The 16,092-nt window shown below is 47.2% G+C and overlaps 1 protein-coding gene across 1 annotated transcript in view; it reads left to right on the top strand.

Annotated features, from left to right (window-relative positions):
* The first annotated feature begins 251 nt into the window (after nt 1-251).
* The window catches only part of GATA6 (GATA binding protein 6), a 28,162-nt gene continuing 12,321 nt past the window's right edge, over nt 252-16,092 (top strand). Inside the window, exons 1-6 of the mRNA XM_037806058.1 lie at nt 252-496; nt 1,849-3,011; nt 7,206-7,372; nt 11,099-11,224; nt 12,053-12,140; nt 12,236-12,339. Coding sequence (XP_037661986.1) covers nt 1,886-3,011; nt 7,206-7,372; nt 11,099-11,224; nt 12,053-12,140; nt 12,236-12,339 — 1,611 coding nt within the window. The 5' untranslated portion in view covers nt 252-496; nt 1,849-1,885. The remainder of the gene's footprint in view (nt 497-1,848; nt 3,012-7,205; nt 7,373-11,098; nt 11,225-12,052; nt 12,141-12,235; nt 12,340-16,092) is intronic.

The following is a 16,092-nucleotide window of genomic DNA, read 5'->3' as shown; positions in this document are numbered from 1 at the left end:
GGTCGGGCGCTTTGCCGCCTCGGCCCCTCCCCCGGCGTCCCCCGGCTCCGCTCCCCGTCGGCGGACTTGCCCCCACTCCGGAGACCCGACCCCGGCTCAGCCCACGCCCGCAGGCAGCGCGGCGCGCATTGTCTGCCCCGGGCGGCGCGATCCCCTCCCCCTCGCCGTCTCCTCCCCACCCCTTTTCTCTCCTCCCCTCGCTCCCCCCTCCTCCGCCTCTTCACCTCCAGCGCCCAGCTGCTCGCAGAGCGCAGTTCCGACCCACAGCCTGGCACCCTTCGGCGAGCGCTGTTTGTTTAGGGCTCGGTGAGTCCAATCAGGAGCGCAGGCTGCAGTTTTCCGGCAAAGCAGTAAGAGGCGCCTCCTCTCTCCTTTTTATTCACCAGTCGCACGGCGCGGACCCGGGACTCGCTCTCGTTCGCCGGCGCCCTCGGCCTCTCCGCGCCTGGGATCACCCTCCGCCGCGGCTCTTCTCCATTCGCAGCGCCCGCCTGAGGTTCGGCTCCTTCTCCCCCTAGCTCTCTCCGCTTCCCTCCCCTCCACCGCCACCCCCCGCGGAGCCCTCGGCCTGGGCTCTCCAGCCCTCGCCCGGCCGCGGTCGGCTCCGATGGTTTCTCCCCCCTCCCCCTCCCGCGATCTGGAGCTGCGCTCACGTTCCCGGGACACAGCGGACCAACTTCTGGAGTCTTTTCCGCTCTCCGAAGCGTTTATCTGGGCGCAGTCTTATCTTCCAGTTATCTCGGCTCAAAGGGGAGGGAGCCGGTAGTCCGGCGGGCAGGGAAACTTATTTCTGGCTATCTAGCCTGGGTCTGTGTGTGGCATTAATTTTAGCGTGGTTATCTCCAATGAGCCAAAGAGATTTGGGAAGGCAGCCCCGAGGAGGGCAACCCGGCTGCATTCGCTTTCCAACCCCCACACACTCCGGGTCTCTCTGTCATTCTTCCTGCTCTCCCCTTTGGGGTGGCTTCGGCTCCGGGGCGGTCTCACGTTCCCCCTGGCATTCGCTGCGCTCCGCTCCACCCCGCTACGTCCGATTCCGGAACACTCTGGTCTTTTCGCGGGGGGTGGGGGGGGATGGCCACCGGGCTGGCCGGGCTGCAGACGGGCGCCCGCCCGAAGGTGTGCCGCGCCGGGTGGACGCGGGCTGGGCGTGAGACTCCCACATCGCGGGCTTCCCGCACTACCTCTGCGGAGAAGGTCCGGGTCTGCGCGTCTCCGCCCCGGCGCCCCACCTTCCTGGGGCTGTATTGCTCTGCTCTCTGGGTCTCTCGCTCAGTCTCGTCAGCACAGCCCGTGAAGCTCAGGGAGAGCCAATAGGGAGAACGCGGCGGTTTCGTTTTCAGGGACAGGTTGCCTTTTTTGCGCGAATGATTTTTTACGCGGGGAGCCCTCACCCGACGAGGGGGAACCTGCACGGAGCGGGATGAGGCAGCGCCGACACGCACAACTACTTCTATGTGTCAGCGGCCAGGAGGGAGTCACACTGAGTCTTGGTCACTTTGGGGCGGAAGGAAAAGCTCGGCGAGCCTCGCCTTCACCCCGGGGATCAGTCAGGAGCGTGCAGGGAGGAAAGATGCAGCGGAGGCGTGGGAGGGGACCCAGCCATGCGGGTGCTGGTGAGGGAGATAGGAGATCCCGACCCTTTGAGGATTGTGGCGGCTGCGCAGGCTCTATTCCGCCCTCCCTCCCCCAACCCTTGAGCCTTTGGCAGAAAAGGGATCTTTGAGGAGTCTCCTTAGTTAGAAAACGGAGTTGAAGTGTTTTACAGCCTGATCTTTTGGTAACTTCTTTTATTTCTTCTCCCACCTCATCCTCCCCCCCTCCCCCCGCCCCCACACCCGGTCTCAGGAGCTAGAAGTCAGCTTGGAGAGGCGCCGGATCGTGGATGGCCTTGACTGACGGCGGCTGGTGCCTGTCGAAGCGCTTCGGGGCCGCGGCTGTGGACGCGGGCGACTCCGGAGCCTTTCCAACGCGCGAGCCCTCCACGCCGCCTTCCCCCATCTCCTCCTCGTCCTCCTGCTGCTCCCGCGGCGGGGAACGCGGTCCCGGCGGCGCCAGCAACTGCAGGACGCCGCAGCTCGACACGGAGGCGGCGGCGGGACCCCCGGCCCGCTCGCTGCTGCTCAGTCCCTACGCCTCGCATCCCTTCGGGCCTCCGCACGGACCTTCGGCGCCCGGGGTCGCCGGCCCCGGGAGCGCCCTGTCGAGCTGGGAGGACATACTGCTCTTCACTGACCTCGACCAGGCCGCAACCGCCAGCAAGCTGCTGTGGTCCAGCCGCAGCGCCAAGCTGAGCCCCTTCGCACCCGAGCAGCCGGAGGAGATGTACCAGACCCTCGCCGCCCTCTCCAGCCAGGGGCCGGCCGCTTACGACGGCGCGCCCGGCGGCTTCGTGCACTCAGCGGCCGCGGCGGCAGCAGCTGCCGCGGCGGCCAGCTCCCCGGTCTACGTGCCCACCACCCGCGTAGGGTCCATGCTGCCCGGCCTGCCGTACCTGCAGGGGGCGGGGAGCGGGCCCGCCAACCACGCGGGCAGCACGGGCGCGCATCCCGGCTGGCCCCAGGCCTCGGCCGACAGCCCCCCGTACGGCAGCGGAGGCGGCGCGGCGGTCAGCGGGGCCCCGGGACCTGGCAGTGCTGGCTCGGCCGCGGCGCACGTCTCGGCGCGCTTCCCATACTCGCCTAGCCCTCCCATGCCCAACGGCGCTGCACGGGAGCCGGGGGCCTACGCGGCGACTGGCGGCGGGAGCTCGGGCGGCGTGAGCGGTGGCGGCGGGAGCCTGGGGGCCATGGGTGGCCGCGAGCACCAGTACAGCCCGTTGTCAGCTGCGCGGCCGCTGAACGGGACGTACCACCATCACCACCACCACCACCACCCTAGCCCCTACTCGCCCTACGTGGGTGCGCCGCTGACGCCCGCCTGGACCGCTGGACCCTTCGAGACCCCGGTGCTGCACAGCCTGCAGAGCCGTGCCGGAGCCCCGCTCCCGGTGCCGCGGGGCCCCAGCGCAGGTAAGGGTCGCCCGTAGAGTGTGGGTGGCGAGCCCGCGGCGTTGGGACTCAAGAGTGTATATATGGTGCCTTCTTTTCTGGGCGCGCAGAGGTCGGTCCGGCCGCGGGAAGAATTTGCAGGCGGGTGACAGGATGACGAGGGCCTGAAGTGGGGCTTCTATTCTGCGGACCGTCTTAGTTCTGTCCATGAAAGAGACTAGAAGTGAATATACCGCAATGCCTCCGAAAAGCTCGGAGGACTTGAACGGTGAATGGTCCTAGTTTGGGTGTGCGTGGAAGAGTGAGACCCCATGGGAGGTAGTTTGGGAGAGCATTAAGCACTTGATTTACCTTCTCTCCCAAATATACATGCACAGCAGTCGCACCCAGTTTAACTCTCCAATGGTGAGGCGTTGTTTGCGTGTTTTAAAAAGCCCCAGAGCAGGCATTTTTCTCCCTCCTCTAACTGGGCATGAAGGAGGGAAAGAAAAGATGAAAAGACACCTGGACTGGCCAGCCTTGTGATTATGCCTAGCAAAAGCTGGTGGACAGGCCCTTTGGTGACAGGCTGGACCATGGTGCTGGAGCTGCTGATCTTGTCTGTCCCTCAGGTAGAGGCCAGGCTGGGGCGGGGATCTGGCAGCTGGGGACACCTATTCTTCCTCTAGAGAGTTCAGCCCACCAATTTTTGCGGTTCCAATTCTACTTAGCTCTTGTTCCTGTGCTGAGGGGCCATTTGGAGTAAACTGGGAAAACACAATTTTCAAAATACCTGGAAATACCTCATTTTGAAAAGTGTTTTGTTCTGCTCAAGCAGGGGAGTCTGAGCTGTGTCTGTCCTACAGCATTCGGAGTCCTTCTTGGTGCTTTCAGAGGTCTCTCTTACTTTATATCTCACCTGTTTGATAACCTTGCAGACTCATAAAGACAAAACCTTTTGTTTGTTTGTTTGAGGGAAGCAGTGGGGAAGCCTTGGTGTGGTAGCCAGGAAGAGGGGTAGGCGTCTCAGCCCAAACTGTGCTAGCCAGTGTCCTTGCACCCAGGTCTGGGCTTCACGTGGGAGATGCAGAGCTCCTTTTAGGGACAGCAAGTCCTTTGGGGGGATTAGTTAGGATCATGTGGGGCTTTACTGACCTGGTGTTCAAAAGATTCTGGAAATGCCTAGTGACTTGAAAGTAAAGGAACTGATTTGAACAGCCCCCAGCTTCTCTTCCTTCAGTGGCTGTGTAAAACTTTGGTCGCAAAATTCCCTTTTCTTCCTTCCCCTGAAAAGCTGGCCCTGGAAACCATCTTTACAATCTACATGTGGGGTGGGGGTGGGGGACCCTGTTGAGATTTGCCCTGTAGAGTTGAGACTTGTTAGAGCAGAGGGCCATCACCCTTCAAGCTGCATAGGGACCCATGTCTGGCTCCCAGGAGCGGAGACAAGGAAGATGAGGAATCTTCAAAGAATGGGAAGGGGGTGATGGTTGGGGTGTGAGGCTTCTTTTGTCGGTCAGGGATCCGGCAGAGAATCTGAAAGGGTGTGTGAGTTCGGATGGGGGGTGGGGTGGGGTGTAGCTGCAGTTTGAGCAAGATCCTGCAGCTTTGCCTGTTTTGACACACCTTAGCTTGATCTCCATATTCTTTTTGCTTAGCCTTCTGCATTTCACATGACTGTGAAGTAGAGATCATCCAAAAGACAGACACAGAGTCTTCAGAGGTTTAAAGTAACTGGTACAGTAAGAAAGATCATTTTAGACACAGTATGATGTGGTTGCAGCAATTTGTTTCGTTTCATTTTAAACAGCCCATTTCACTAATTTTCTCATCTTCTGGGCAGGGTACTGCAAAGTTAGAAAAATCTTACCTAGACCTAACTTTTGCATAAAAGTTCTATTGAGAAAGCAGGAAGCTACAGGGACCTGTGGAGACTAAGCCATTCTTTAGGGGGGAGTGGTGGTGGTGGTCAATTGTCCTGACACATGTTGTATGACAAATGCCGGCGAGACCTTGGCCAAACCCTCTCCCCCCCCACACACACTTTGGATTTTTTTTTTTTTTTTTTTTTTTTTTTAATAACTGAAGGCAGATTCTAATTGAGCTGAGCAAAAACCAGGGCTAAAACCCGGGTGCTTTCTCAACCTGCCCAGTGTGGGGGCCTCTGGGCAGCTTGCCTCACACACCTCTCCCTGACCTTGCTGGCAGCGGGAGTTCTCGGGTCCCCTACAGTCAGCAGGACCAGCACCCTCCTAAGGTCCTGTTTAACTGTCCTTGCTGTGCTGGGTCTTAGGAGGACACTTCCTGGCTGTGCCATTCTCTCCTGAGTCTGTCACTCTCCAGGGGCACCCATAGAAGCCATGTTGGGAGAGAGATGATATTGAGTAAGGGAAAACTGGTAAACAAACATCCAGTATTTTATATATATATATTAAAAAAAATTTTTTTTTTGCCATTTTAGTCAGTTATAGGATTGTAGCTGCTCAGTGGGGCCATGGGGTAGAGATATAGGGCAGGAATGGGGACAGTAGCTTTGATTTAGTTAAAAGTAAGCAAACTTCATAGACTGTATTTATGCAAAGTGGACTTTCAATTAAATTCTACCTGGGGAGTTCATACTGTTTTCTCATGGGAGTCTTTATTGTTTCCAGCAGAGGGGATGGAGGCCAGGCGTACGGCTGTTTTCCAGGGAATGCCCCACGCTCTGTTGAGAGGGGCTCTGATAGGTAACATTTTAAAGTCAACAACAATGACAAATACCTTGTTTAACTTCAGTGTCCTTGAAGTCCTGAGCATTTTACTGATTACTGTAGTCAATAGTGGCTTTTAGGGAGGAGAAGAATAAATCTTTGTGATGTGTTCTGAGTTGAAGTATCCCCATGACAACTTTGAACTCGAGTTGTGTAGGATGCTAGTTTCTTTTAAACTTATGAGGAGACTTGTTTTGTAGGGTAAATACTATTAATGGAATGAAAGAGTGTTTGTGTTAAAGTTCATTTAAATATCTTTAGAACACAGTTGATGGTGGGCTCAAGCTGTAAACTGCAGGGGAATGGGAGGGAATAGAGAGGCTTGTTAGCAACACAATCTTCAAATAAAAGTTCTCTAAAGTGTAGTGTTTGTTTACTTAAAAGAATGATCAGAAATGCTCAATTGGGAACATTTAAATCCACTATAATACAGAGACATTTATAAAAAGCTGTCTATATTTAATAAGTATGTATCTCATTTTAGATATTTGTTAATCATATTTAAGCTACTTAAATGTTAACCATTTATTCTTAAGATTCTTTTATCAGTAGCTTTAAGTTACTTGTGAATTCTCAGAAGTAATCAAGTAATAAAATGACACAAAATAAGCACACTTTAAATAGATTGCATAGGTTGGAACTTTAATATAGAAAAATAGGCAACAGTTTATTTAGCTCTTGTAAGGTCTTAGTCATTTTTCCAATCAATAAAGTATCAACCGTTTGTAGGAATTTTGCAGATTGTAGCCATTAGACCCACTTCGAAATCAGAATATTTTAGTGTGGAATCAAACTAAACTTTTACCTCTGTACATAATGTTAGTGCTTTTTTCCCCCTGAGAAGACCTGAGAAAATTTTTAATTAATGTAAGTGCCCAAAACAGTAGTTCTAATTTCACTTGATTATTTTTGGGGGAGGGGGTGGATTGCGTGTAAGGAAGGGTGGCAGATACAGAAAATACTTATAAAAGTAAATGAGGCGGCCTTTCTGTATCCCCGGCTATTTGTGGGTTGGAGCCGGGAATCGTTTATCGTGTTAGTGCGCAGCTTGTTCGGGTTTGGCAAGTGGCATATTATAATTATGATGGATTTTAGTTCTGAAAAGCTTGGGAACAACGGGAGAAGGGGTCGGGGAGCCCACATGGACCTCCCCGCACCCCATCTCAACCTCAAATCTTTGGAGACAGAAGGCAGAGCATTTTGGGCACCGCTTCCAGTACTGTCTACGGCTTTCCTGGGATCTCTCCTGGGCGCTCGCGGGGAATGCAGAAGATCGGACAAATGGTCCGTAGATCATTAGCGACGAACACCGCTCCCGGCTAGATGACCAAGGAGAAGTCGTCGCCCGGAAGGGCGCGGGTGGGAAAGCCGGAGCAGCGCGTCTGCGGGACCCACCTTCCGGCTCCCGGGGGTCTTAAGGCGTGCGGGCGTGCTGCGCGTGCGCAGTGCGTCCTCAGCCCGGCCTCTCCTTGCCTCTCTCCCGCAGACCTGCTAGAGGACCTGCCCGAGAGCCGCGAGTGCGTGAACTGCGGCTCCATCCAGACGCCGCTATGGCGGCGGGACGGCACCGGCCACTACCTGTGCAACGCTTGCGGCCTCTACAGCAAGATGAACGGCCTCAGCCGGCCCCTCATCAAGCCGCAGAAACGCGTGGTGAGTGCGTAGCGCGCCGCCCTCCCTTCGGGGCCGCCCCGCGGCGCTGCTCCCCGTCCTCCCGCCTCGGGCGCCCCTTAGGGACCGGGCGCGGCGGGCAGGTGCGGCTCGGCCGGGGCGGGAGGAAACCAACTTGGGAGTCCCGGCAATTTCCAGCGCCCACCCGCCGCCCACAGAGCGTAGGTTATCCCCGAATCAGGCTTTTCGGAAGCTAGGCAGCCTTTTATTGTACTTCCAGATACGGAATGACGCCCTGAAATGAAAAAAGGAAGGTAGGTGTAGGGTACCACCGTTTTCTTAAAAGCACAAGTCTATATTTACATATTTCTAGCTGTATTTGCAAATGCGCGGAAATAATCCTGGAAGGATACACAAGAAATTGCTAATGGTGGTAAACTCTGAGGAGAAAAACGGAGTCCCAGCCGAGGTCTGCTGAAGGAAGGAGGCTTTTACTGTGTCCTCTTTGGTTTAAATTTTTATTCTTGGGGATAAAAAACTGTGTGTATGTGTATAAACCATGTTCATGTGTAACATTTCCCCCCAAGTAAAATATGAGAACAACAGAACCCCACAGCCTCATTTTGGGTCCCTTTAGGTTGGGAGACAGTTGTAGCCCCAATTCCAAATATCTTTTTGGTTGCCCCTGAGTCTGGTGAAAATTTATTTACTCTAACCTTTGTTATTTTAAAATTTGCTCAGAGAACTATATAAAATTTTAGAAAAAGTGTAGTCTGTATATTCTTCTCAAGCTGAAGATTTACCATATTTTAAAGTGTGGGGATGCTAATTTTCTTCATGATTAATCTCTTACCGTCATTGTTATGTGTTTTTATTAACCGGAGTTGCTGATCACTAAAAGGTGAAAGGATTAGAGAAAATAATTAAAGCTTCACAAACCTCACTCACTGTAAGGGTAGTGCTTGTTTGGCCAAGTACTCATACTCATGCCTTTTAAAGTAAAATATTTTACAGTCAGATGCCAGACGTTTTAAGTAGCCAAGTAATTTATTTAATCGTTATACTCTAATTAGCAGGAACAAATGCTACACATGTTGTTTGTGTTAAATAGATTAGAGTGAAATTGCATCACAATGTAAGTCTGACACCTTAAAGAGAAGCAATTAGTTTTATGGCTGTTTTGTTTTTAATGCATTTAAAATAAAGTGGCCGAGGTTAGTTTAATGAGTGTGGTATGTGCGGTTAAACTTATTACAGCCTCCCACAACTTAGAATTTTCTTCAAAGGGCACCCTTAGTTTCAATGTGGAGACTCCCATGGGTTTTATTTTACATACATGTATCATATTAAAAAAGAAAAAGTAGTTTCTGGAAAATATTACAAGAAAGTCCTTTGTTTTCGTGTATTAGCCAATGTATTTAAAAATAAAATCTAATTATTATTTGGAAAGGCACATGGAGCTGAGTTCCAGCTGATCTCTGAAAGGTAACATTTTTCTCAAGATTTGGTGAAAACTGGTAGAATTGTAGTCTTTTAGATTGTGGTTGAATTATAAATTTGATTTAGTAACGTCCATATTTAAACAGTGCCATTTGTTTTTGTGCACTTACTAGTAAAAATAACTGTTACCAGAAAGAAAACAGTTCTGAACATCCCTGAGTCAATTTTCCTTCTGTGTGGCAGGTGTCTTGGCAGATAGCAAGGTCAGCCAATATGCTTTTGTAAATGGGTTATAAATGATAGCAGTTGAAGGGTGTGTCACTATCAATTAGTTCTCCTTGTGGGCTTCTTATTTATGGTTTTGATGAGTTTAGCTTAGTTTTCAGAAACAGATTATTGAACCCAAGTTTGTTTAGCCAGCAGGAGAGAACCAATCACTGTGAATTTGAACTTGTAATACATTGCAAAATAGGAGATTTATGGTGTAACTTGAATTCCTTGTCAGCGATGAATATAACCGAGATCACTTGTTACAAAGAATTTTATAACCTATTCACCTTTATTTCACATGTTTATGAGGACTAGCTTTACTTATGATCTGCGGTTGACAGTCACAAAGTTCTTTGTTACAATGGCAAATTCTGATAACAAGTTTACTTCACATTGGCTCCAAATTCCACTGGAAATGGTCATAAATGCTCTGTTCATAAACTTCCTATCCTAATTTACCAATTTCACATATTTATGAAGAGAAAGGAATGTCCTAGGGAATTATTTTCTTTTAACCAAAAGGTGGAGGGGAGAAGCTCTAGTGTAGAAAGTTTTGTTCGTTTTCACCTTTTTAGCAAATCAATTCTCCACATAGTTCTGTCACCCAAACACATTGAATTTAACAAAAAGTAAAATTGCTTATTTCTTAGACTTAAAAAATTTTTGCACTGCTGAAAGATTTGCCAGTGTCTCTTTTTAAATAACTTATCTGGGAAGAATAATGCTAAAGTAATAAAACAGGATGTGAATAGTAAATGCAGAGTTCAATTTTATCCTTTAAGTTTGGCAGCAAAGGATTTGGAAATCTCTATCCTCTCATCTGTGACTATTTATACATGCTCAATTTAATATTTTTGTTATCCGTTATGTACCACTTCTTAAGTTAATAGGCATTGCTAACTTTCCAAATTTTTGTACCCTTGAACTTGCTTTGGTTCCTGAATTTTCCCCATGGCTTTTTTTTTTTTCCCAACTGAAGTCATGGCACAATTTTTATAGTTGCCCATCTAGAAATTAAAAGACAAATCTTCCGTATTCTTTTCTGGAAAGGAAATTATACTGGCTTAAATTCTCATCTTATATAATTTAATTAGCATGTAATAATCTAGAGGAAGTAGACTCCCCTTAAGGAAGTCACCGGCATAAAAGGAGCATGGAAATGGGAGTAACACTGTGCTACAATTGGCTGTTCCTGTTAATACCTTTTAACTCTGTATGAACAAAAATTGATTATGATACTGTCGGGGTTGATAAAATATATTCTCATCACTGTATATAAGACAATGCCAGCATTAAAACAATGATGTAAAATTTGCTTATGTTATAAGAAGAATTCAGGCAGGCAGTCATGATAATTATGGAATTATTAAAATGTACTTCTTTACAAAGTTTTTAATACATTTTCCAAGATCTGTTTCTGTGCATATGTATAGGCCCTTCTAAAGTTTCTAGTTTATTTCCCCATACATACCTGAGAAATAGACCAGATTATCTCAAGGTTTTCAGTAGAGATGTGGAGACTGCTAAAGCCTCTTAGCAGCACACGGGAGGGTGGTAGGCAATTGTATTTCATAACTCGGACCTGTGACCACAGGTGCTGTCCCCTTCACCCGGGCTCACTTGTTGATGTCTAGTTGTATTGCTACTTCTGGAGTGTTTTGGAATATAACTCTACTTGGGCAACTTTTAGAAAATAAACCTTCTAATTTCCCTTAAAAAGTAATAATTAACTGGGAAATGCTTCTAAACTCTTAGAGAAAAAGCCATCATTGAAACTATCGATGTTAGGATTCTGGGAAAGTAGAGTGGAGTTCTTGGCCAACATTGTGTGACTGCTTCTTAGTTATTATTGTAATATCCTGGAGCAAATCAGTTGTATGGAACATTATGTAAACCTCAAGTTTGTAAGTCTAGGAACGTAAATCTTATTCCCATTTTTTTTTTCATTTTTCGTTCACAATAAACCAGGTATGTGCTTGATGACAAGGATGTAATGCATGGAAGTATGTAGCATATACACAAATCGTTTGTATTTTTTCTCCTTGTACTGTTTTCTAGCCTTCATCACGGCGACTTGGACTGTCCTGTGCCAATTGTCACACCACAACCACCACCTTGTGGCGCAGAAATGCTGAGGGTGAACCCGTATGCAATGCCTGTGGACTCTACATGAAACTCCATGGGGTGCGCCATTTAATCTGCTCATGTGTCTCTACATTTAGCTTCTTATTTGTACATGATTTTAGTTTTAAAAATTCTCAGCAAATGAAAGGGTATGAAAATGAAAATTTTGAATTTATATATGCATTTCACTGAATCAAACATGCCATTAATTATCTATTATCTTAACTACCGGTAAGATAGAAAAACACTGCTAAACTATCACACACGTCCATTATAAGAAATCCTAATTTTAAAAATGTGCCTTTTAGAATTGATAACGTGGGAGCAGTCCCCCCCCCCTTTTTATTGTGCGTACTGAAAAAGGAAAAAATAAGGTGAGAAACCAACTGGAAATATGGAATAGCTAGTTTATGTTTTAACATAAAAAATTTTTGAATGCATTCAAATGCATTTGTACAAAGGAGTAATAATTTGGTAGTTGTCGTTAGGAAGTTCTATGCTTCATTTTAAAGCATTGCACAATGTATAAACACATGGATCTTGAAAAGTAACCCTGTATCTGTAGGAGGGGTAGAGTAAGCTTTTAGAAAAAAATATTTATTCGTTGGTTTACTCTGTAATTGAAATTATTTAAACCAATAAACATTAAGTTGATGGAATAAGTTCTCCCTGGCAAATCATCCCAGTTTCCCTGAAGGCATCTGTGAAGTTGATGGGGTCAAGTGTAGGCTCTATGCACTTGAAATCCATTGTGTGTAAAAAAATTGGATTTAACTTTATGCTAGGTTCTTAAGAGTGCTTTCAGTACTAATGTTGGGTCCTTAGCTAAAGTCTGGTTTTTCTTTAATATAACATTTAACTTTTGGCTTTTGTGAAAATTTATTTTAGGTGCCTCGACCTCTTGCTATGAAAAAAGAGGGAATTCAAACCAGGAAACGAAAACCAAAGAACATAAATAAATCAAAGGCTTGCTCTGGTAAATACAATGAAATGCTATTTGATTTCGAAGTAGTTGCCAACCTTAATTGTAGTGTCTATGTATATTTATAAGGTTAATTTTGACTGTTGTAGGTAATAGCAATAATTCAGTTTCTATGACTCCAACTTCCACCTCCTCGAACTCAGATGATTGCAGCAAAAATACTTCCCCTACAACGCAACCAACAGCCTCAGGGGTAAGTGTTAAAATGGTATAGACTCTAAACTAGTGGGTTGCTCTCCAGTGTATTATCTCATTTTATCTTATCTGGTAGTACAATAATCTAAACCAACATTTCAGTTTAGTTAGCTGATACCTAAGAATAGTTTTTAGAGGAAATTACATTTGAGTGTAAACAAAATGACAAACTTAAGTACTTTACAAACCTCTTAATTAAGATCGGTATCATTTTTTATGGTTAAATTAACCTAAATAAAAGCAAGAAGTTTTGGTTTAAAAAGCTTTAAATTGTTTTATTTCTAGGTTTTTCTCCAAGTTGTTGTTTGTATTTCTAACGTAGATGAGAAAAGTTACCAGGTCCGTGGTTTTATATGTATTCTAGTGCTCATGACATTAAGTTGTTTTTGTCTATCAATTCCAGTTCTCTTTTTTTTCCATTCCTTTTCTGTTATCTTTCCAGAGCATAGCTCACCATAATGTGCCATGTGCTGCTGTATTCCCTGAGCTCCTTTCACCCAGCTGTTCTTAATGCTAGAAGGCCTTGACCTTCTGAAGCACCTTTACTGTACCTGGGCTTAATTTAGCCACAAACCTGTGAGCCGTTTGTGCCATTGGGACAGGATGCCAAGTGCCTGGAGAAGATGACAGGGCTGGTTTCTGTAAAGCTGTGATCGAAACTCAGCATTACTCAAGTAAAGAGCATTTTCCACCCTAGTGTTTTGCAAATTTACCTGGAATGCTCTTAAAAAATCACCCAGCCTCACCCTAGCCCTCAGTTAGATCTGGGCGGCTGTTCTTGGAATGATTTTTAGAATTATGCTGAGTCTAGTTTAGGACTAAACACCAGTGTTTAAATCCCTATTGATTTAGTAATTATGTTCTCCATTTTGACTTGCTCTGGAGTTATTTGGGGTAGTTTAAAACACTACAGATTCCTGGACCCCACCCTAGAGTCAGTCTCTTGGGGTGGGGCTTGGAAATTTGTGAATTTAAGCATTGCCCTAGAGCTGACTGAACCAGGGTTTAGGAACCACAGACCTGCTTTCCTTATGTCCCATTTTTACTGGTTTAAACAAACAAAAATTAAACATGAAACAAAATTTTAAAATGGATGCTTAAAACTATATTTGAAATATCTCTGTTCCCAAATCTTCTGGACCTTTTCTTTAAAGAAAGAGGAAGTTTGTTAGTTGTTTCACAAGGGAAAAAGCCTTTCAGTTTGTTTTGGTTGTTACAGACACGTGGTAATGAATCTTTCAAGCCTTTACAGTAGATGGATTATAATAGATGGATTCTAATGTATGGTAGTTTTTTGTTTTTTTGTGAGTGGTTACTTTTTAAAAGGATCTAAAAGTGATAAATAGGACATGTTACTTGTGGGGAAATGGAAAGACAAGACTATTTTAAAATATTCTTTATTATGTCCTAAGTCCTCAGAAGCAGTTATCTAGCTAGATTGAGCAAAACAATGTTATGGTTTTCAGAGCATTGAGGAAGCAGTCAGGTTTTGGCCTCTGTCTCTTCCAGCCGAGGTGACATCACTTTCGATGGTGATATAGTCTAGCTTAAGCATGGCGAAAGCCTAATTTGAATGATAAATGACACAGAAATAGAGACACTTGGCCAACAGTGGATTTTGGGAACTTGGTGGGGTTGCTTTTGCCCATGTGGTTTTGTGATTTAAAATTTCAGGATTGGCTCTTTGGAAATCCCAGTCCCATGCTCTCGGTTGGCAGGCGGTAAAAAGGCTGTAAGCCTGACCCGCCTGGAAGAGCAGCTTCGGGAGTCTTGGCCCGTGAAGCGCGAGCTTGTTTGGCATCCTGGGATCTCCCCAGGCAGCGACTGGGGGTGGTGCGGGGCGGGGGTCCTGGCCGACATCTAGTCAGAAGGTGCCTGCGTGGCCTTCTTGGGGGGAAGTGGGGGCTCCGGGGACAGAGCCGGCTGGAGGCGGCGGCACTTTCTGCAGCTCACTGGCCAGCACCCTTCCAAGAAAGTTCAGCTCCGGACTAGAGCTGAGAGGCAAAGGAACAAGGGTTTTCAAGATTTAGAGGAGATGAAATAGTTTTTTACAAGGTCTTTTGCTGTAGCTCCCCATCCTGGGAGGTGGTGACTGGCATGAGCTTCGGACAGGGTCACCTCTGCAGACAAGCAGGGCCGCAGAAGGTACTTCCCAACAGCATTGCCCAGGGTGGAGGTGGAGACTGCCCTGCGCCTGCACCCTCTCCCTCCCCTTCCCCTCTCTGTCCTCTCCTCACCCCCATCCTTGACTGCCCTGACCCCTCCTGGCCTCTGCAGACGGCTGGCCCCTAGGTTGGTGGGGCTTCTTGTCCCATAAGCCTATACTTGATCTGTTGTGGGGATCCAGGTCTCCTTGGGAAACTGTCACCCCAATAAGAGTGGCAGTAGGCGTCGGTGGGGCTCCTCGTCCTCAGGAGCGCTGCGGGTGCCCTCGACCCTTCCGGTGCTTTGTGCTGCGGCAGATGCAGCCAGCAACGGCCACAGAGAGGCCCCTGGAGAGGGATCTGTTGACAGCCACGGGAGCGTTCTTAAAAGGCTGCCGTGTTGACAGAGGTGTATCATTTTCCCATTTTGGCCATGGTGTATGATATTGGAGGGCAGCTAGCTGGCTTTGTGACTGACTGCCCGTGTGATTTTTGTGACGTGCCCGTGGGTGAAGAAAATGTTAGATCCACACAGCAAGGTTGTGTTTTTGCATTTGAAGTTTAGAAGGCAAATTATTAAACAGCACCTGAAATTAAACAGGCTCGGGTTTAAGCCTCTGAAGATCATTGTTGTTCCCAGTACCACCTGTGCTGGAGCAGGGTTATACAGAAGTAATCGATTCTAGGCACAGGGCGTGGAAGGCAGGGAGGCGTTACCCATCCTCTCTTTACAGATGCAATGCAGTGTCACTGCTGATTTGCCTGTCCTTAATATAATGAGAGCAAGTTACAGCAAGGAGGGTCACATCAAACTTGTTCATTGTTATCTGCCTCCTGAGGTCATTGTCGGCAGTTGCCTGCGGCATTCCCCTTGGGTGCACTGGCTGGTGGCAGTGGTTCCCTTTCCCTGGTTGCTCTGGATGGGGCCAGGGCTGCGGGAACCAAGTACGGTGGAGAGAGTCTGCTCAGACTCGCCGGCTGCCCTCCCCAGAAGGAACAGCGCCCGTGGGCAGGTTCCTAGCACTTGCAGGAAAAGTGTCCAAGTGCGGCAAAGACCATTTTTGTATTTTCACGTTGCTCTGAAACCACGCCTTTGTGATTGCAGGTCTTCGCTTTATTTACTTGTTGCAGATTTGTATTTTAGCTAGACCTGTTGTCTGGGTGAAGGACATTCTTTTGATGGAGTCACCAGGTGGGTGAGCCGGTTGCCTTCTGCATGTCAGGAAGACTTCAACTGCCACGCAGCCTGGCATTAAAATATTGCCTGTCTTGGATGTCTGGGATTCTTTGTGTTTATTGAGAAATGTGTTTAATTTAATTTTTGATAGATGGTTGATTTCTGGGACTTTTGAACTTAAAGGTAAATTTCCTGAAAATAGCCATTCATTCTGGCTAAAATTTTCTTATACATGTAGATTTATTGAAAGTGTATGTGTGGTTGACCTAAATAAATATCAACCTTTCTTTGGCATGATTCTCTGGATTGTAAGAATATTAAAGTATTTTTCATTGAATCCCATTTATTCATTGAGGTATATTTTATGGGTTGTTTTTGTTACTGTTATTTAGGAGGAAAACATGGCAACGCTTTCTATTTCAGCAATTCC

Source organism: Choloepus didactylus, chromosome 16 (genome assembly GCF_015220235.1).
Source record: "Choloepus didactylus isolate mChoDid1 chromosome 16, mChoDid1.pri, whole genome shotgun sequence".
NCBI lineage: Eukaryota > Metazoa > Chordata > Mammalia > Pilosa > Megalonychidae > Choloepus > Choloepus didactylus.
The sequence above is the reverse complement of the archived record's forward strand: the minus strand, read 5'-3'. Positions and strand labels throughout refer to the sequence as shown.